Consider the following 21,717-nt stretch of genomic DNA (forward strand, 5'->3'; position numbering starts at 1 on the left):
CAGTTTCCCAACCCTCAATACAGGAACACTCAGCAAGAACAGGAAACAATGACTTTTAAAAAAAATTGATCCCCTCCTGGCAAAGAGAAGCACGTCCTCAGTCACACCAAAAACACCAGGGCGACCACATGTCCACATTTCTCCCAACACATCTTTTGGAGTCACGGCTGAATTCCAAATTCTGGCCCTTTCTCCAAGATTTCTGGGCATCCAGGGAGCAGGCACAGCTGCAGAGTGCAGTGAGTTAGTTTCTAGTTAGGACATTGTAGCCTTCCCAACATACCACCTGCACATAGACAGGTTATCCGTGTAGCAAGTTCTAGAAACAGAATCACGGCAAATAATCGCATTCATACATTTAACAGACTGTTTAAGTGGCACAATCTGCACCGTGGCAGTGCAAGGCAGTGTTAAAACATGTTTTTTAAACATAGCTTAGTTTAATATTTTGCATACTTGGGTCATTTGGAGGGCAGCTCACTCATGAATTTTTAATCCAGCTTCAAAACTCGGTGCAGATAAAAGCTCTTTTAAGTTCATGAAGATTTGGAGTAGCTCTGCATTTAATGATATCCTGTTCTTCACAGATAAAAAAGCCTGTACTGTGACGCTGCAATTTAATCACAAATACACATGGCATGATTGAGACCATCAAGCAACATATACACACATAACTCAGTTCTTAAAAGCATCTATAAAAAACTCACACACTTCTTAAATTCTTAACTGTTTATTTCCATTAAACCAAGACAAACTCTCAAAATGAACACAAAAATTCAAGGTGATTGGCAGGGGGGAAAAAAAAAAGATAAACTGCACATCATGACCGTTATTTTTTGTGGGCTCAAAAATGTTTGTGAATAAAACAACACTGGCACACAGAACTGGCACTTCCCCACAGAACAAAACCAGCAGAATTTTTCTCTCTCTTCTAGTCAGTAGTTCCATGAAAATTAAAAACACACACACACACACACACACTCACACATGCAGCCTGCAACTTCCACAGCCAGGTTTACTACGGGAATTTGGAACAATCCTCTATCAGAAGTCCCAAAATCGCAGCATAACACTTATTCTACTGCATTTTCATACCTGGTGGATTTTATAAGACTTTCTTCAAAAAAACCAATCAGTTTTCCAGTGTTTACTAGAAGTGCTTCAAACTGTGTCAGTGCTTGCAAACAGGCCTGGGGCATTCACAAAACCTGATTTAGCTGATGCAGATTAAAACACTCCTGCCCCAAATCGAAGCCACTGAAATCCAATTTGGCCTCTTGGTTTCCCTGGGCTCCCAATTTGCTACAGCAATGGACAAAACACACAAACAACACTGATTTTTAACGGGTTGAATCAAAATCTTCCCCCTTGAAAGTAGGATTTTCAAGTATTGCTATCCTAGTCTTCTAACAACCACTGGAAGTCATCAGGGAACAAGACAAACAAACAAACAAAAAATCCCAGATGGAGGGAAGAGCATTTAAACAACCTCCCTCTCCTTACCCCAAACCCCACCCTCCTCCCACCCAGGATCTTGCTGGCTTAATTCCAAGCTCAATTTATTGTACAGCCATGAGCTGGATTAAGCATTCCCTGAGTGCTCTTTCTACCTGTTTCCAAAAGTCAGAATGTGTTTCCTTGAATTCAGCCACTGTTGTTATTATTGTTATTATTATTATTATTATTATTATTATTATTATTATTGCCATTTTCTTTGCTAATATGCAAGGTGTTTTCTAGGCAAGATGTTTCATTTTGGTAGCCCTGGATTGGACAAATTTGTATTCTATTGCTCCAAAGACAGAACTTGAAAGTGCTCCTGACTTCTGAACAAAGAGGTACCCAGGCAGGTTTCAGAGAGCAACTAGACCCCAAAAAAAAAAAGCTCTGCATGCACAAACCTCTTGCAATGAGACACCTCTGCTGCAAGATGCAGAATTAACAGCGGATCTGCTTGGATATTTAGTGGCACAGCATCATAAAACTGCTTTGCATCCTAAAGTCTGGCTGTTGGAAGGGAACCAGACGCTGCAAGGGGAGCGAGGAACGAGGATGAGCGTTAACTCCACACGTAAATAAAGCAAAGTGGTTCACATGCAGGGTGCAAAGCTGCATCAGCAGGGCTCTGATTTCAGCTCTGGAGGTCTAGTCCCTCCCTCCCTGCTGCCCACCTTCAGATGGATGGAGCTGTGTCACGGACACAAGAAGGAAGCCTCAGAACTGCAGGAAAATTTTGCTTTAACCTGCCTAAAGTCACAGGTATTGTCACGACCTGGAAATGCAAATCCCCAAAGGACTGACCTAAAATGGGCCATCAGACACTGCACACGGTAAATACATGAGGAGAGTTGTGTTAATGCTGCTGAGTGCACTCAGAGCTCAGTAGTCTTGCTTTGCCCCTTTCAGTATTTCTGGCATACCAAAAAGGCCTATTTCTGTCTTCCCCCCATAAATAAAGTTAGTCTGATAATTTAATTCTGGAGATTTATAAAATATTTTCTGTGCAACTTAACACAATAGCCTAAAAAAAAAAAAAAAAAAAGAAAAAAGAAAAAAGAAAAAGGCAATTAAATTTAAATTTAGGAAATAGGATATTTACAATTAAAATAAGTACAGACCTTACTGGATTTGCATTCATTTATGGCACAAAATAATTTACAAGGCTGAAAGTAATAAATAAGTCACTGGAAAGCTTTTAAGAGATGTGCATTCTCCATGTCAGAGTGCAGTGGAGTTTCAGGAAGCAGTAAGGAATTCTGGCCAAAGGGTGCTCACGACTCCTTATGTGGGACGGCCTTGCCCAAAACGGGATTTTGACCTGGATTGAAAACACAAAAAAAGCACATTTATATATATATTTTTTTACATTATTAATGGAGGGTTTTTTTGATGTGTGTGGGGTTTTTTGGGTTTGTTTTTGGAAGGAAGACAAAGAATAGGCTTTTCCAGTTATCCAAAACTCCACAAAAAATTATGTTGGAGCTGGAGTGAACTTCTCACCTCAGAAGGTGTCGAGCAGCTCTCCCAGCACAGCCCCAAGAGTTTCACTCTCTTAGCTCCATTTAATTTGACAAAAAGTGTGAAATAAGGCATATTTTTCTTCAAACATCCCACACACACACACCTGAAAATCCAAGTTTTGCTCCTTCCTTTTTATTCCCAATTCTCACCTGACATTCTTCTCGGGGTTGTTCTGCCGGGCGCTGAGCTGTGCCGAGGCCTTGATCTGAGCTTCGAGCCTGGAATAAATCCCTCCTGCATACTGGAATCCAGGGAAAAAGAAAAAAAATCATCACGTTTTGCCATTACTTCAATGCAATCAGTGACTTTTCATAGAAATCCAGCAGAATTTATGGCGTCCTTGGTTTCACTAGCACAAGCCAGGACTGGATTTTTTAAACCCGACCGGTTTTTTAAAGGCGGTGAATTTGAAATATTATTTTAATCCCACCAAAAGATCATGCTTTGGGCAAAATGAAGGTTGATAAAATTCAGTTCTTTAGCTGAAGTATTGAATAGGTGGTGTTTTCATTTGTGTTAGATGTTTTTCTCAACCAAGGCTCACGTCAATTCTGTAAACTGCACCAAGACAAATCTTACTTCTTTGCTGTCCTTTGACTTGACTCGGTCGAGGTCCCCCAGTCTCATTTTTATTAAATGCCCTGTAATCTCAGACATTCTTCTCTGATCTGTCAGAAATAAGAAAGGATTTTTAGAGAAGAGGTTTTCCTTGCTGCTGAATACAAAAGAGAGGAATTAGACACACAAGTTCGTGATGTGGGATCTGTAAAATTAACTTTCTTTTCAGCTCCTGTAAAAATCTTGAACGCCCAAGATCATAAATCCTGATGGTTAATTTAGGATAATTTAGTCTCAGCAGCCTTCTTGGTAAATACTAGAATCAACCTCAGGCAATACACTGAGATCAAAATCTATGGAAATGTTTTGGAGGCAGAGGTTTTCAAAATGCACAGGAGTCTCAGGAGAGATTAAAAAAAGGCAGAACAAATGAACAGAGTAATATTTTAGTCAGAGAGACTGGGAAAGAGATAGAAGTGGATGTTTCTCTCTTATCTGCACAGACAACAAATGCCACACTGATGAAATACAATACTTTGCATGGCCACGAGATGACACCGCTATAATCTCTGTAGGTTATGGGCTGACATTCCAAATAAAGCACACAAATCCCCACAAGTTTAAATCCAACCTAAAGGTGTCCAAGCAGCAAACTTCCTGTTTCTTATGGAGAACACGACACAAAGAAAATGCTCCCAATTTTAGGAGAACTAAACTGGTGCAAAAACAAACCATCTTCTCTCTGAGCATCTTGGTTGTATCTCAGCGACCTGGAGGCATCCCACTTGTTCTGCTGCATGCTGACACTGGGTGGGACAAGAAAGAGGCACACCACGTCATCAAAAGGGGTGTTTTGATGGAGAGGGAAATACTAAAACATGTTCTCAGGGGCTTGGAAAACGACTTACATGAAGGGAGATGCATCTCGGGAACTCGGCTGTGGGAGAAAGGAAAGCACAGTGAGGGTGTTTTAAATCAATTTAAAACTTCAGGGAGAATTCCCTGCTAATCAAGCCAAACCAAGAGCCTGGGTTTTTCCCAGCTAGGATTTTACCTTCTCAGGTGGTTTCTCCCTTTTCTGGACGCTGGGGGAAGAAAGCACTTTCTTTGGATGCCTGGAGGATTTCTTTAATTTCTCCTTTCTCCCTGCTGATGGAAGAAATACCCGCTCATACCAGCACAGAAATTTGGAATCTCTCAACTGCACAGCTACAGGAGAAGTTTTTCCCCCTCTATCCCTTTACAAGAAGTGTAAATTAACAGGCTGTTTTCCTTTTCTTTGGGTTGCAAGCATGCTGATACACATTACTCAAATGCTCTTCTATCAGAAGTGAACAGGAACTCAAAGCTATATTTAAAGTGCAGAGTGGTTACACACAACAGCATCAATTCTTTAAATTCAAAAAGAAGTTCACATAGAAGCCACATTTTTGGCCATATTAACTCAGTCAAGTTCTGAGTGCTATCAGACCAAATTTTCATTCAACATGTGTATGTTTTTTTTTTAACAGACTGGTACAACTCCAATCCCTTTGAATCAAGACAAAAAGAACAAAGAGGTGCCTCTGCTCAAGTGACTCTTGGGTAGGGTGAAAAGGAGAAGCTGCTTTTTGGTTTGCCATGTTCCTGAACTCCTTATCACATTAAAAAAAAATAATAAAAAAAAAGGAACAAAAATCATTCTTAGATCCTACAGAACTCATCTGCAATGCATCTTTAGCCACATTCCCCCGTCATTCCAGCATATAACCCAAAGACTATTTTGCATATAAAAATAGTCATGTAACTACTGCCTTTTCTGTCAATATTCATTACTTATAATCTCATAGAAGTCATTTGGTAGTTTCCTGAGCAACTCTGAGGACACCTCAGACATGAATAGCTGCAGCTTTCCTTGTCTGCCAGTGACTTCTGATGGCACCAAGCAGGGGGGTAATTTGTACCTAATCACAGAAAAAAACCCAGAAATAAAATTCAAGTAACATTAGGCAATTTTAAAAAAATAAAAACTAATGTTCAAAATCTGCTCCTAGAAGTCTTTTGCTGCCTGTCTCTAAACCCCAGGGAGGAGGACTGGAGAGATTTGTTGCACCTGGTTTCTTGCACACTTCTTCTTCATCCCCCACTTCATCTTCAGTGACCTCTGAGCCCGTGGTGTACTCCTCCTCTTCAGACAGCAGTGATTGCTGCTTCTAATCGACAGCAGGAGAGTTTAGAGGTTAAAAGTGAGGTTTGAATTTTTATTAAATGATGGATTAAATCTGTCTTGAAGGAGCTCCCTGTCTCAGCGAGGTAATCGTGCGCACAGCTGGGTCCGAGGACACAGCTCTCAGGGGTTGAGATTTTCAAATCTTTGCTTCAAATGTTTGGATATTTCGATTTTTGTTTCTTCTAAGTGGTCAAACATTTTAATAGGTTGCCCAGGGAAGCTGTAGAATCTCCATCTTAGGCTGGATGTGCCCCTGAGCAAAGCAGTGCAGCTTGGACGTCGAATTTAACTTTGAAATTTAGAAGGAATACATAAGGTGACCAGCAGAGATCCCTTCCAACCTGTATTACTGGATGATTCCACGTTTAAAATCCAATGTATTGCTGGCTGTGCTATTTTTCTAATTAGTAAGAAAAATTTCTCATGGTAGTAAATGTCTGAGCAAGCCACTTAATTACACAACACAGGAAAATACAAGTTCACAAAGGGTTCTGCTCGGGCTTGCTGCATCCTGCAAAGTGCCTGATACACTGAGATATTCAGTAATTAAATACAGTAATTAAATAATTGCAGCGCCCTACAAACGCACAGAGATCACACCAGAGCTATCTGCACTCATAATTTACGGCAAGCTGGGCTGGAATAGCTGGTTTTTGTGAACTCTTCCTGATACCTTTGGGTTTTTTTATCTTCTATCATCACGAACTATGGGCTCCAGCACTGCCACAGATGGGCTCCCAGGGAACAGTTCCCAACAGATCAGCACACAATTATGGAAATATTAACGTGATGTTTACATTGTTTGAATATGCACACATGTCTAAAGTCAGTGATAATGTGTGCCTAGGAATCCACGGGAAATGATGGAGCTTAGCAAGTTCAAAAAAGTAGTGCTTCACATACACTCTGTACTTTCTTGTTGCTGTTCTGCAGCCTCCAAATTAAAGCAAAAGCAAGGAAATGCATTTTTCTAATTCATTAGATAATAGGACAAAAATCACAGCTAGTTCTCTGCTAGTACAGAAGACCAAATAATTAAAATGGTGAATAAAATGTTTTACTAACCAGCTGTAAAGCCCAGTTCTTCAGAGACAGAAACTGCAGTCACAAAGAGAGAGAAAGGGATATAAGTTAAAAAATTCTAATTATCATTAGTTCTTTGAAAGTGAGTGTAATTAAAAAATACAAGTGTTATGTTATAATAACATCTTGGAGGGAAAAGAAACCCAAAACCAACCAAAACACACAGTTACTGTTCTTTATTTATGGACCTGCAGAAGTTTTGCCTTTTCACCAACCAGGTATTTTGGCCACATGACACCCTGCAATGCTCAGCAGTTTGTTTCTTCCTCCAACAATGTAGGAGTTTAGTTTTTATTAAAAGTTGTCCAACAACTACTCCAAAGTATTTTTGTAAGAATCTTCATTGTCAGAAATAAGGGAGGGGGGGAAAAAAAAATAAAAATCAGCACTCACAGCGTTGATTTCTCCAGTTTTGGGACCCCAGGGAGTGTTTGGTTCTACGAGCACATCACATTCAAGGCCTTTTTCATCACCAAGCCCAATACCAGAATCACTGGGAGAGAAATATATAAACCAAACATGAATATTTCTATTTCCCAGCTTCAGAATCAGTCTGTCTTTACTCATCACACATCAAGAGAGAAGACAGAACTCCGAGTCAGCCACGTCTCATTTTGATAACAATACATTAAAATACAAAAACAGGAGTGGATGCTTTTGGAGGCTGAATGACTAAATGCCTGCTTGAAACGCAAAAGGAAAAAGCACTTGTTCTTCTCTTCCCAATTTCCAACTAAACAAGTTATCTTTAAAAAGTCCTGTGACTCATTTTAAGATGGGAGAGAACTCAAATGTGACGAGCACACAGCGCTGAAGGCCAAGTTATTTCAGTCACAACAACACAGTGTTCTTACCTATTCTCATCCTTAGTGAAAGGAACAACTATCACATCTCTGTGATGCAGCAGATCATTCAATATTTGAGTAGTCTGAGATGGCAAAGCATCCCCATCCTCATCTCCTGACGGTAACTCAACCATGTGATCCCTCACTTTGCAGCCCTGGGACACAGAAGATCAACCACCAGAGTTAATGGAAAGAACTGATGTCAGCAAGTGCAACGTTAAAAGTTGACCTTTTGAACTCGTGTCCCCACGTCCTGACAACAATTCACAAACTTTCATTGGCAAAAGATTTAATTTTCATATCACACTGTTGCCCCCCTGCCAGATATTATGCTCTGTTGCAGGTGAGCTGGGATTGAAATACCTTTGGGAGGGTTGTGGGATTGAAATACCTTTGGGAGGGTTGTGGGATTTGAAATACCTTTGGGAGGGTTGTGGGATTCGAAATACCTTCGGGAGGGTTGTGGGATCGAACCGAAGGACTTTCTGGTTACAGCAGGGATACACTCCTGTCCCACTGGAGCCCAGTGCACTGGCTACACCTGGATAAAGAACTGCCTGGGAATGGTACTGGCAGTGGGAGAATTCAGTGCACAGGAAAGACTACATTGGGAAAAAAAGAGAGAGAGAGAGAGGTGAAATTACCCGTGGAAGTCAAAATTTTGCTCTACGAAGAGCATACACCAAGCTTTATTCCCATGTGTTTTCCAAACTGCTTTGATCCCTCCCTTAACCACCCCAAAAAGTCACCCACCACGAGCCCAAGGGAAATTGTACTGACTTGGTTACATCTTGAGCAGCTCAGCCAGTTGACAGTCCCCCAGAGGCGCCAGTAAACGTCCCTCCAAGACTTCAGTTCCTCGTGGAGGCCAATTAAATACTCGTGGACTTCCCAGGTTTTGTCTCTGAGAAAAAGCCAAACATCAGGTCACACACAGAGTCGTGACTCCTGTTTTCATCCTGCCACCACAACAGGGAGGTGGAAAAGAAGCAGAACAATATGTGTTCCACTGGTGAAACACCCACAGCAGAGTTAGAGGATACAACGTGAGCCAATCGTGACTAAATTCAGAGCGTGACAGAAGAGCCTTTATTCTTCCACAAATCACCAATAACAACTACAGCTTGATTCATCTCAAAAACCACAGACTGCCAATTTGTAAGCTAAATATCTTCTATCTGTAAGCTAAATATCTTCTTCGTATCTGCACCACAACAGTAATTGCTTAGTGAAGAGTTCAAGTTTGAAAACACAAGTGAAAACACATTTTTTGATGAGTGTACACATCTGACACCTCTAATCTTAAAATTACAGACTTTGTTCCTTGCTAGTGATCAAATGAGACAAAGAATTCAAAGGAGAATATGCAGCTTGCAGTGGAGCATGTTACCTTCAGGAAGAGCAGATACAATTTTCCCCCAGTTTTAAGCCCTGATCTGAATCATTTTTTGTTACATATACTCCTGGCCTTGGCTAAGAGAGCAGTACTTGCAACTGGAAGTTAGTTCTAGGCACCACTAGAGGACCAGTAAATAGAAACCTATTTTTAAGTCATTAAAGATGGGCTTGGATTAGCTCCTGAGCCTGGAGTCATTAGTGGCCAGGATTACTGCTCAGTAAACAAATTCAGTGTACACAAGCAGTGACCAGCACCACAGGCCAAACAACTGGAAGCCAAAATAATCCTCTGAGTAACTGGAAAGCCCTGCACACTTATCTGTTGGGAACTGCAGAGCAGCTCCACAGGAAAGTAACACAATTCATCAACTTTCCATGGCTAATCACCAGTGATCCTGATGGGTCAGGACAGGGTCACAAGATTGGTTCTATTTAGACTAATCCACACCTTGGAATAACTGCTGGGAGGTATCACTGAATACATGTTGCTCCAGGAGCTGATTTGGGATTGTTTTGGATGTCCTGAACGAAACAGATCTGAAGAAAAAGGTCTCCTGGTATTGATTTCCCACGTCTTTCTCAAAGGGAGCATGTAAGGAGGAAGGAAACTGCAGCTGATCAGCTACTGACTTTATTAAAAAGAGAATCCAGAAGTTCACAACCCTGGATCAAACAGCCAGGATCAAATTAAACATTTGTGCCAAGTGAATCCAGGAGAGGTCCTGGAAGCTCCTCTGACAAAGACTTTGGGACAGAAAAACAACCGGCAATATTTATTTATAGCAGTCTTTAGGCAGGTTGAATATTTGATTTGACGCTACAAAGTCGGTCTAGAAAACACTCCTTGGATTTTCTGTGCTGGCAGAGGTGGATCTACCCTTCACTAACAAACAGAAACGCAGCCTTTCATTTAATTTGCCTTCAATTACACACATCTTAAAATCCTCTGATGAAAGAATTAGCTGAGCATTTTCTATTTAAGGCAGTACAACCCAAAATAGCCCTCCCAGTAATCATGGCTGCAGTTTTTCCAGTTCCCTTCAGCAGCAGCACTGCTTGAATGAATTTCAGAAGTACATCATCATAACCATCCTCCCCCCCCCTTTATTTTTTGCTAGGTAATACAAGAAGTTGACATTTTTCGTACATTTTTAACATATGTATAATTCATTTAATAAGTATCTTGCAAAAGCACCCAAAATCATCGAGTTGAAGAAATATTTTATGGGTATATATATTCACTACCTTATATGAACATAGACAATATTCCCGTGTTGATCTATGTTGATTTTTCCTGGCACACAAGGAATTCTCCTTTCAGTTTCTTTAGTTAGCAGCTTTTTACACAAACAACACCTAGGTTATACAAAAAGAACAGAGAAAGAAAGAAAGAAAGAAAGAAAGGAAGCAGTGGAGTTAAAAGCAGGACCTCAAAACATAGGGACTGTCCTTGCAGCTGAAGCAGCAACATAAAAAGGCCATACCTGTACAATGTTGCTGCATTTCCTCTGGAATCTGGATTTACATACTCTGGATCAAACAGCCTCTCAATCTTCTTGCAGAAAAGTTTACTATTAATGACAGCAACACAGCTTTAGCCATTAGAAAAAACTGAAAACTGGTTTATGTATAGTCAGATTAATTATATTCTGGTAAGTAAAGTCACTCTCAGAATCGAACTTTTAACATAATTTTCCTTTAAATTATCCTGTTCCTCTCTTATTTTCGCACTGATGTGAAATTCTCAGAAATTCTGCCACCTGAGAATTCCTGAATAATTCGTCCAGGTCACACTCCCAGTGTGGCCTTTCCTTTTGCTCGTCATTTTAATATAAAATTATTAAGCCACATCGTGATGTTCTGCATCAAAGATGCATTATATGAGGATATAAACTGTGTGTGTATATATATAATTTCAAACCCCACAGGCTTAGCTGTTGTGAAATATAATCCAAAAAGCCCAAGAGCGCTTCAGGGGTGTATTACAGAGCAAAAATTACCTCTTAAATTTGTCTCTTTTGTCCTTCAGCTCTTCCAGCTCATTGTGCCTGAAGAGATCAGCAATGTGTGTGACAAGATTAGCGTTGATGCAGTTCATGTTACAAGGGGTGGCTACAATGGCATTCATATTTTTGTGACAATAGTGAATACATTTTTCTACCTAGGAGAAACAGAAACATGAGTGTTAAGGAATTCCAGACAAAACCCACAGTAACTGTTTCAAGATTTTTTTATTATTATTTATTTAAGTGTGGTGCTTTGGAAAGCTATTTCAGTTCAACTCAAAAATAAAAAGTCTGAGATTTCCCTAAAAGAGGCTCTGAATTAATGTGACTATCAGTTAGTTTATGTTCTCCTCCAAAATCTACAGAGCAAGCATTTCTCCAAGTGTTTCATCTTCAACAAGTGGTACCTTCCAAGTGCTTGTAAAAAGAGAACGATTATATAGAGTATTATTTATACACACATTATATATAGAATTGCCTGGATCTCAATTTAAACACTTTCCTGTGGGCCCCCCCCCAGTGACAGGATTTTTGACGGACATTTAACAATCAGTCAGTAAATATTACTTATATAGAGCTGAAAGACCAGATCCTAAATTGCACAGGTGTTGTTCAAGGTAAAAAAAAAAAAAAGGATATAAAATATAGACAATCATTTAATTCATAATCTTCTTTGATAAAACTATCAATCTTCCTTAATACTTACTAATGAATCCATCTTCAAAAACTCAGAAGAAATAAGAATTGATATGACATTTGATGGTTCTAAAAGAAAACAAAAAAGGGTTGTTGGTTGTTTTTTTTTTTACATCAATTATTTTTGTAATATTTACCACACCCTTCTCTCTGCACATTTAGTATCATTTTACCAATCAACCTGCCATTCCATCTTCCAACACACAGAACATTTTCCACCTTAAGAAACAAACCTTTGGCTTATCATTTAGGTGGCCAGAGTACAACTATAACAACCTGGAATTTATTAGAACTGGGAAAAGTGGCTTCACAGGGATACCATGATTAAAAAATGACACAAGAAGATTAACTTCCATCTGTAGCCATCACACCCAGCTGAGATTTTAATTCACACAACCTTTGCATTGCAAGTTATATTTTAAAGAATGATAGGAAAGGCTCATAAAAAATTAAAATTTGCCTCCAATCCATAAAGGCAAAGGCTCTTCTACCATTGTATCAGATTGCATGGAAATGGCAGAAAACACTGCAACTGTTGAGCAGAGGAGAAACAAAACAACCCCCAGCACTCATGGGTATTTTAAAACTACAACTCTGGTTTTGGTCAGGTCTGAAGGGCCTTAATTAAAAACGCCAGATCCCAAAAATCAGAGCTCTTTTCGTGCTTCTAAGCTGGAAAAGTGCCTCAAAGCTGCAAAAGCAGAGACATCTCCTACAATCACCAGAGGATCTGTGCTGCTACACTTGCCAAGCCTCAGCGTGACGGTCGGAAACAAAGAGACCGGGGATGAACAGCATCATCTCCGATCAGCACCGGGCACAACGAGTGTCCACACCACGAACCATCCGCACGTTTCCCGTTACCTAAAGTGGGCATTTCGTTGAGCTCAGAGTCTCGGGCGTTCCTCTTGACGTATCTGATGAGCCAGTCGAAGATGTGGACGTCGCAGTGCACGGAGATGTCCACCTCCTCCCAGCGCTGCGCGTCCACCGACAGGTACTCGCCGAAGTACTTCATCTCCGACACCAAGAGGTCTCGGGGGCACACGAAATCCTCTCGGAGGTTTTTGGCTTCGTCACACACGTGGATCACCATATTTGGCCTCATAAAAGCAAACGAATAAAAAAATAAGTAAAAAAGAAAAGCCACAAGATAAATTAAGACCTTAAGCCAGTAACATCAAATACCAGTGATAACATCCCCAGCTCTGGATCTGGTGGCACTGACAGGGGTTTTGTCACCAGAAGGAAAACAAATCGCAGATATTAATATTAATATTAATATTAATATTAATATTAATATTAATATTAATATTAATATTAATACCAGTTATTAATAGAAGTTGTTGTTGGATAGTATTGTCATGGGGAGAAGGCAGATGCATGCGCTCTGGGTGATTCAATTAAGGCACAGGAGATGGAAGATTAATTATTAGTTGTTGGATGCTACCTGAATTATGTGGGGAACTTGTTTGTTCTCCCTTTTTAATTTCCTTAAAATAGTAAGACAGATATATACATATTTGCCTAAGTTAATGAGGTACCAAGGACAATTGCTTCTTACAGCAGCAATTTTCATCTGTGGAAATTAAATTGGTTTATTGTATATTAAAATGTCTATTTCTTAATATCAAAGCTGGAATCAGTAAAGGCTGTCTCTACAGAAAGGTGGTTACTGTTGGGTTTCAACCAACTATTATTCTGTGTGTACTTATGCAGGATGGAAAACAGGGATGTGATGGTATCACAGTGACACGCGTGGCTACTGGAATTCATGGTAACATTTTTCATTTACCCCTTTTTTTCCTGTTTTTACATAGGACAAATTTACGTTCCTAGGATAGTTTTTTTTTTTCATTAAACATTCTTGAGCTTGAATCTTATCCCTTTTAAAATCAGGTTAGGTTTCCCATTCCTGCCACAGCAGAGATCAATCACTCAGAGGAACGCAATGGACAGATTTATAAATATCCCTATTGCACACAAAACTTCCCTTTTTATTAGTTGTTCTGGTTAGTTTTTATTAGTTTCTGGTAGTAGAAGAGCATGAGCCATTTAGACATCATTCTGTCCGTTCTACAACCCCCCAGATAACAAACCCACAGAGAACTCCTTACCCCTGGCTTTCCTCAGTGCTTTCTCCACTGTTATGTACAGGACCCTTCTCAGATTCTGAAGAAGAATTCCTTGTGGAGGTTGCACTGGGCCTTCCTTCAATGCAAGGAGAAAAGGGGCTGCGTTAGAACAGAAATCCTTCCCTGCTGTTCTTCAGCATCTTGGAGACCCAACCAAAGTGCTGGAGCGATGGGACACAGCAAACAACCAACCTGCTGCCAAACAACCCAAATTCCTGCTCTGAATGCCATGCACAAGGAATTCAACACCAGCAGCGTTGCTGGGCTGCCCAGACTCTTGGCTACAAACACACATCAGTCCTGTCTCAGCACAAAGCATGGGGATTCACAGCCTGCAGCGCTTCCTTCTGGGAATACAACCCATTCCTTCAGCTCTCCTTGGCTGCTCTGTGGGATGTGAGTCTTAAGACTCTGCCACATCAAAACTTCTCTTTCCAGAAGGCTTTGCTGCCAGGACGTAAAAACTTGAGACTAATTCCACCTCTCACCCAGAACGCTGTCAGCTTGGAAATTAAGCCCTGTCCAAACAGAAGCACAGAAGACTTTTTTAAGAGGTGTTTTCGCCCAAGTTTTTCCACACATGTGGCTTAAACATGTGGCTGATGATGTAAAACAAGGCTCAAAGAAAGCAGAGCACAAGATCTGACCAGTTCTAGGTGGAGGTTGTTCCAGGACCAAGGGACAGCTGCACTTCAAACAGCTTGTTTACACAAGCAGCAAAAAGGGGACACAAAACCCAGTGAAGTCCAGGGGGTCTGGCCCCCAAATCCAGTGAGTTCTGGGGCAGGGGATGATGAAAAACTCTTCACTGGGATGATGAATCACTGCAATCTGAGACTTCAATAACCTTGCTTACAGGTCAGGAAGATTGTTCTTTTTTAAACAATGGAAGGGCACACTTCTATCTTCCCTTGATGAAAACCCATAAGGACATTATTTTCTGTGATTACACCATTCCCTCAGATTTTTAGGAGTTCCAGAAGCATCTTTTCCCTCTTGTGTAATGTAAGAAGCTGCACTCTTCTGAAGAAGATTAAAATAGACCTCTTCATCTTCTGGCTAAATAACTACTGCAGACTGACAGCAAAAGTGATGTGGAACAGCAGTTGTGCCCTTCAGGAAACCAAATTATCCTTCCAGAGGCAGAAGAAACAAAACTTTCTTCAAAGATACAGCCTTAGTAAGGCCAGAACAGAGGGAAGAGAGTTAATAAAAGGGGAAGATTCACTTGACAGAGCCCAATAAAACCCTGGAAAGGGCTGGTGCAGCCACAGCCATCCCAGGGCAGGCAGGAGATTGGGAATGCCAGGGAAGGTGAGAGCTTTAAAGGAAGGGACTGGGGAAATACTGTCTGCAAATACTGAGAAGGTGATTTTGGACACTGGGAAGTTATTTGTTAAAGGAAATAATGCTGATAATAATATGCAGCACAGGTAACTTCACCATACGTTTCTTCCTTTTTTTTTTTTCTCCCCCCCAAAAAAAGCTTACAGATTGACTGACTTCTGAAAATCAGTAATAATTAGTTTGGATAAAGGGCTATCCTATATGCTTGTTTACTGCCATAAAATGCATTCAGAGGGACTGAACAGCAGTTTGCCTCATAATTAGCAAGTATTAAATGAGCTTTTATAACTCAGCCAAAAGCAGAATCCAGCTCAAAATGAGTTTGGTCCCATTGGCTTTCCCTTGCTGTTACTCCTGACTACAAACAAATGCAAACAGGCCCAAAACTCCTGATCCTCACAATAAGCAAATGTGGAAAAAAATCCACTTGGAAGTAATTAATTAATTAAGCAAAATACAAATAGGCTTTTCTCAAATCCCCAATTCTGAAACATCCAAATATTAAGAAGGTGAGTTCGCTCAAACCAGTGAGAAAAAAAAGATTAATTATCCTGATTTAATATCAACAAATTACATATAAACAGAGCAAATGATTTATCCAGAGTCACAAAGAACACAGAGAATAATCTCAGGCTGAGATCTGGGAGTAGGAAACATGACATTAGTGTACTTAACTGCATTAATGCTCATTACATGTATTACTTTGGTAAAAAGAAAACATGCCCTGATTGTCTAAGGAGTTCTAGAGGCAGAGTTAGCTCATTAACTGCCTCCTGGGAAGCCACTAATCTTATAAATAGGCACCTGTGGGTGCCAGCAGCGTTTATTCCACAACATGCATGTAACTACATAATTGAAAGCTGACTGGAAGCTTTTTTTTTTTTTTCAGTCTAGACCCTCCATGTACGCTTTTCCAATATCACCCCTTGATTAAAGTTATTAAAAACCCACTTTATTCATCCCCCTCAAAGTTCAAACAGCTGGTTTTCTGCTGCCAAGAGAACAGTGAAAGCTGCAGCACCGTGAAGGACATCAGAACAGAGAATGTTTTGTTGAAGTGCTTCGCTGTGATCTTAATTTTTAACACAGAAACTGTTTATTCATTACTGAAGCAAATTTCTCATGCAACACATCAAGTCCTACAGGCACTGAAACGTCTCAGTCTCTAATGAAAATGAGAGAATAACTATCACACATTTAATTACAACTTCTGACAGAAGTATTTAAGGAACTCTTAACAAAATTTAATTGTGATTGAATTCACAACTAATAGGACTGATCCTCTTCTGCCACATTATTACTGGGAGATATAAGTGACTGAGACACACTACATGTCATCACAAGACTGTCTCGCTTCAAAAATGAGCTGCATTGTTCTCCAGCTCCTCCACAGTCATCTTGCCACAGAGCAGCGAGGGAAACACAGGGCTTGGAGCTGGGAGAGAAAGGTTTGCCCTGAAGGGATCACCTCCCCAGCTGCTCCCTGCAGCTTCTGCACACCACACCCTCCAGTTGTTTTAATAAAAAAATCCCAACCAGAGGATTCACCAGAAGGATTCGTGCCTTTGGGAAGGACGAGTTATTAAAAATACCCGAGCAAGCATCAGTTCTCAAACTAAACTCGTGGCAAGTGCCTTCACGTACATGTTACATCGATACTTAACTTTCCAAGGACTGACAACTGTTATTCCTGGGTGGAACTACCACCCAGGACAGACAAGCATGCACATAGAGATTATCAACCAAAGCCAACATATTTCAGAATGACTAAAAACATACCAGTTATAGTAATGGAATCCTGCCCAATAGCAGGCTCCTGAAACTCTGTCTGTGTATCGAGCAAGGAGGATTTGATGTACGTAGCTAAAGATTCCACAGGACTCCCACCAGCAGCCATCAGGGAATTATACTGGTTGTCAACAGGTGAACTTCCACTGCTTTTTAGCTCATCAAACCTTTTTGCACACTGTCACAAGATTAAATGATAGGACAATGAAGCAGGAGCTTTCAGTACATTGGTAATAACTGTGACTCAAGATGGAGACTGTATTTTGTAACTAGTTCTTTTACCACAAACACAGTCAAATATCATCAGAAGTAGTTCTAGTAATTGGTTATCAATATTTTTTTTTTAATTGTATGACCTCCACTCTGATTTGGACAAAAGTTGTGATTTCCACTGCAGTTCTCTTGCCTTCCAATTCCCACTGCAGTTCTATTAACGTCCCATTCCCTATTTTGAAATTTGTACCTATACAATTACAATTATGGGTACCCATTCTGTAATTTGCACCCATACAATTACAATTATGGGTTAGGTTCAGCAGAGTCCTACACACAGCTAATTTACACTTTTACCTGTAAATCTACTGAATTCCACAAGTGATGCTCCCGTGACACAGCTGTTGGGCTCCACTCCAGCAGCTGGTTTGATATATTTATTTTGGGTTGATTTAACTGGCATTGCTTTGTGCCACCTGCCCCTTTGGGCCAGGGGCAGACAGTGACATCCTTCTGTTGTTCACGTCTCAAATTTTGTGGTGATGCCAGTCCACCATTCACAACAAGTAAATGGGGACCTCTGCTTTTATGCAACTGCCTTGAAAAGGGGACTCCACATATTTGAAATATTTAGCTCTTTTCAAGCAGAGTAATCAGACATGCACTGAGCAATCATATTGATTGAGGAGAGAGCTCACTGAATTGTTATTTTATTTGCTTAATGTGCATGGTTCTTGTGCATACTGAGAGGTGAACAGCAGAGATGGCCCTGAGCACTTTGCCAAGCCCTTGGGAGGCAGCAACATTCCACAGAGGCTTCTACTCCCAATCCTTCATTTTTATGTTCTCAATCCAAGGTTACAGCAATGCTGTAAATGTGAGCTGACACTCTGGGTTATGTTTGCAAGGAAGTCAAGACCACTGGCTCTTTTTTCTTTCAGCTTTGCTGAATCACAAGGGCAGAAGACACTTGCCTCTCTCAGCAACGAAAAAGTCATAATTATTACTAAAAAACCCAAGCATTTCACCAGGAAATTCAGAAGAGTATGGAAGTAGAAGGTTCTATTCCAATCAAAGAAGGAAAAATCCACATCTTGCAGGATCAAGCAAGAGGCAATTGAACTCTTAACTACCTATCAGAGGTCTGGAGCTCCTACTTCCTTACAATTGTAACAAACAAAATAGAAAGTTATGAGGTTTGCAAGTAAGGATACTAAAACCCCACATGAGGTTAATGGGTACTGGCATCCTTTCATCAAAGTCCTAGCTATGTAATTTAAATATTTTTTTTTATTATTCTGCTTTTTAACTTTTAATTTCCAGGAATTTTTACGCTTTTTCTGTACCAGTCCTAACAAAGGAAAATGCAGAACGCATTTTTTAATGTCAACATTCAGGTTCTCATAGAAACCAAAACATCTTTTTTTTTTTTTAACCTACTGCTCATTGAACCTTGTCAATCCTTTAGGTATAAATCACTCGAGGAACCAAAAATCCCTTAATTTCAACTTCCCTCCCTCCCCCCAGAACGTTTTCTTTTCCACAAAGCATCACAAGTTGTTTTCTCAGTGAACTCACCTCTTTGGATGTATATCCTGGGACCAGCCTTGCCACACTGTCCCAGTTGATAGGCTGGGGAACCCCAATGAGGGAACACAGGATCATATCCAAAACCATCTGGTTGTTGTCATAGGGGAAGTTATTGTTTTCTGACAATCCACGACTCATCTTTGGCTACTTAAGCCTAGAAGAGAAAGACTTGTCAGCAAGTCTGGCTGCGTGGTCTGCTAAAGCTTGGTCTGTGTCACCTGCAGCACTCCAAAAATTCCCGTGGGAAGTGTTCACAGCCAAGTACTGAGGCTTTAGTTGACAAAATTGATGTATTCTCAAAACCTCGAGGGAAAAGCAGATGTGAAAAACAGAGATGCTTCCCAAAATCTGAGACAGCCCAAGATATATTTAACCCCTGATTAGCTGGGATTATCAGTTCCAAAAACCTTCAGCTTCAAACTGAACACCAGAGCAAAGCATATGTGGACAGTATTAAACACCTTTAAAATAAAAAAAAAATCAGCTCTCCCATTTTGAAAAATAAAAGGATATTTAGGGGTTTTTTTCTTTACCAAATAGCAACAGTAAAACACAGGAAAAGCTCCAATGACTGTTTTAGCAGGTGCTGGGAGAGAACTGCAGGCAGTAATCAAGAGTTTCACATTCAAGGAACAGCCAAAGAGCTTAGTAAGGATTCATACCTGGAAAGGACCTTAAACAGATCACATAAATAAGAGAACTCAAAAGCCACACACAGATTTTTTTGACTGACAAAGCAAGCATTATAGAGAAAATAACACTGGGACAGTAGTGGATTTAAGGGATCACTTGTTACTAAAAGTCCACAACAGATGGATGATTCCTTTGCATCACCCACTTTCTAAAAGAGAAGATATTTAAAACACACAAAATAGCCTTGATTATGTTTCTTCCTCTGGAAGCTCTTCCAGCACTTCTTTTATTTGTTTGTTTCGTTGGTAGAAAAAGAAATCACGATAGCAGGTGAAGTGTAAGCTTTCAGCCTCTAAAAAGAGCAACTGACTTAAAGCAGAAAGAAAACACCCAGAACCCACCAAGAGAATTCTTAGGTTTCCTACCAAAAAACAAACAAACAAAAAGACGTGAAACAGAAGGCAATTTCACACAACAATTCTAACTCAATGAAATTACGTCAAACAGCCGGGTTTAAAGGACAAAACTCCTTCACAGGCTACCTGAGCCCAAACTTTCCAACCAAGACGAGACAAAGGCAGATCATCCCCTGAAGTCACCGTGTCCTGCTCCTCACCCTGCCGCACTCCCAAGCAGCGTCACCGTGGTGATTCCGTGGTGGAAACTTCTCAGTGTCATTGTGCAGACACACTGTCAGCACCCATCATATCTGAGGCACGGAACATCTCCCATTTCTGCTGTTAGCGGGAGAAATAACTGGGCCAGGACAGCTCAGCACCGGTGGCAAAGCTCAAAGTGGTTACAAAATACAAAGCTGACTTCTTGTGCCACATCATGCAGCTGGTTTAAAAATATGGTTGCATGAGATAAGTCAGCGCCGGAGCATTATAATCCCCTGGTCTCACACTGTAAAACAGGCTTAATGTGAGTAAAATTACCAGCGATGTCAATAATCCGTAAATCACCGTTTGGAGGACTAGTTCTATGGGATGATTGCACTGGGAAAGCAGAGAGAGAAAGGGAAAGCAGTTACTTTCCAACAATTTGGAGCCTATAACTCAGAGGGAAAAATTCTGAGTGCTTCACTGGTAACAAGTTTACTCCCCATCAGACTTACGAGCATGAAGCAAGCCGGGCATGAAGGGATGACAGGTGCCCTAAAACGTGGTGACACCTTCACAGAGAATCAACTCTTGGCCTCTCAGATATTTTTATTTCATTTGCTTATTCTGCACATGAAAATACAGTTTTGTATACGCCTATTACTGCAAAGACAAATGAAAGAGGAGACTTAACTGCAAGCGAACAGAAGTTAAATATTTTTATTTATATTTTGGAAAGGGCACAGGACTCCTCTTTGTAGTTTTACTCTTGGTATTTAATATTTGCCTTTTTGGCCTTTAGGAAATCCTGTTGTAAATGCAGTTAAAGACACATGCAGGGTTCTGCCTCGTGCAAGAACTGTAAGAGCAGTAGCAAAAAGCCTGTGATAAATCATAATGTTAAGAAAGAAAGCAACTTCTACAGATTCTTTCCGTTTTATTAATGCAATGAAAGCTCAAGTTAACCCTTTCCTCAGCTGGGGAAGTGGGAGGGAGAAAAAAGCTGCAGAATTATTTAACTCTGACCAACTCATTTGAGATGCACAATATAAAAAGATACACAAGAACAGGAATTTCTCTTAATACTCAGAACTCTAAATAAAGTGGTGCAAAGGATTCCTAAGAGTTAATTCATTATGCTGGAAGTTGCTTTGCATTATGGAAACGCATCATCCCATGTAAACTCGACTTTTTTTTTAAAAAAAATATTATTAATTAAAGCAAATAATTAATGTAAAAATGAAGAATTACTCCTCCTGTAAGAATAACCTGGGGGAAGGTGAAGATGGTGGGACGGGCACGAGGTTCCTTCCACAGCCCCGAAACGCAGCGAAGTGATGCTGCAGAATGAGGAACAACAGCAACTTCGCGGCTTGCCGAAATGAAAAAATCGGAAGCTATTCAAACGAAAACAATAAAAGCCGGTCCCAGGGTCGAACCCCCCTACAAGCGCAGCAGCCTCCTCGTGCGACGCCCTCAGTGCGGGCACCCCCGACAGCCCCCCCCGGGGCGCTCTCCCAGGTTTACCTGGCGGCTCCCAGGCGCAGTGTTGGCGGGACGGGACGCGGTTCCTCCTCAGGCCGTGCCGGGGCG

The 21,717-nt window shown here is 40.6% G+C and overlaps 1 protein-coding gene across 6 annotated transcripts in view; it reads right to left on the reverse strand.

Moving 5' to 3' along the window:
• Positions 1–714: 714 nt before the first annotated feature.
• KIAA1841 (KIAA1841 ortholog) overlaps positions 715–21,717 on the reverse strand; it is a 21,344-nt gene continuing 341 nt past the window's right edge. The window contains exons 1-21 of one of the 6 annotated variants that reach the window (XM_027904234.1): positions 21,652–21,692; positions 18,878–19,043; positions 17,078–17,264; positions 13,934–14,027; positions 12,681–12,919; positions 11,827–11,885; positions 11,115–11,275; positions 10,599–10,685; positions 10,360–10,470; positions 8,497–8,620; positions 8,166–8,318; positions 7,726–7,871; positions 7,265–7,364; positions 6,854–6,886; positions 5,672–5,771; positions 4,634–4,725; positions 4,488–4,516; positions 4,312–4,385; positions 3,601–3,689; positions 3,171–3,262; positions 715–2,818 (exon numbers count right to left, since the gene is read on the reverse strand). In XM_027904234.1, coding sequence (XP_027760035.1) covers positions 2,782–2,818; positions 3,171–3,262; positions 3,601–3,689; positions 4,312–4,385; positions 4,488–4,516; positions 4,634–4,725; positions 5,672–5,771; positions 6,854–6,886; positions 7,265–7,364; positions 7,726–7,871; positions 8,166–8,318; positions 8,497–8,620; positions 10,360–10,470; positions 10,599–10,685; positions 11,115–11,275; positions 11,827–11,885; positions 12,681–12,919; positions 13,934–14,027; positions 17,078–17,264; positions 18,878–19,027 — 2,157 coding nt within the window. In that variant the 5' untranslated portion in view covers positions 19,028–19,043; positions 21,652–21,692 and the 3' untranslated portion in view covers positions 715–2,781. Of the gene's footprint in view, positions 2,819–3,170; positions 3,263–3,600; positions 3,690–4,311; positions 4,386–4,487; positions 4,517–4,633; positions 4,729–4,772; positions 5,523–5,671; positions 5,772–6,853; positions 6,887–7,264; positions 7,365–7,725; positions 7,872–8,165; positions 8,319–8,496; positions 8,621–10,359; positions 10,471–10,598; positions 10,707–11,114; positions 11,276–11,826; positions 11,886–12,680; positions 12,920–13,933; positions 14,028–17,077; positions 17,265–18,877; positions 19,044–21,651; positions 21,693–21,717 lie in introns of those variants that run through there. The other 5 variants (XM_027904233.1, XM_027904232.1, XM_027904236.1 and 2 more) reach the window with 5 other exon arrangements.

The sequence above is a fragment of the Empidonax traillii genome, unplaced genomic scaffold, assembly GCF_003031625.1.
Source record: "Empidonax traillii isolate 1590-97213 ecotype Southwest subspecies unplaced genomic scaffold, ASM303162v1 scaffold1023:size207325, whole genome shotgun sequence".
Lineage (NCBI taxonomy): Eukaryota > Metazoa > Chordata > Aves > Passeriformes > Tyrannidae > Empidonax > Empidonax traillii.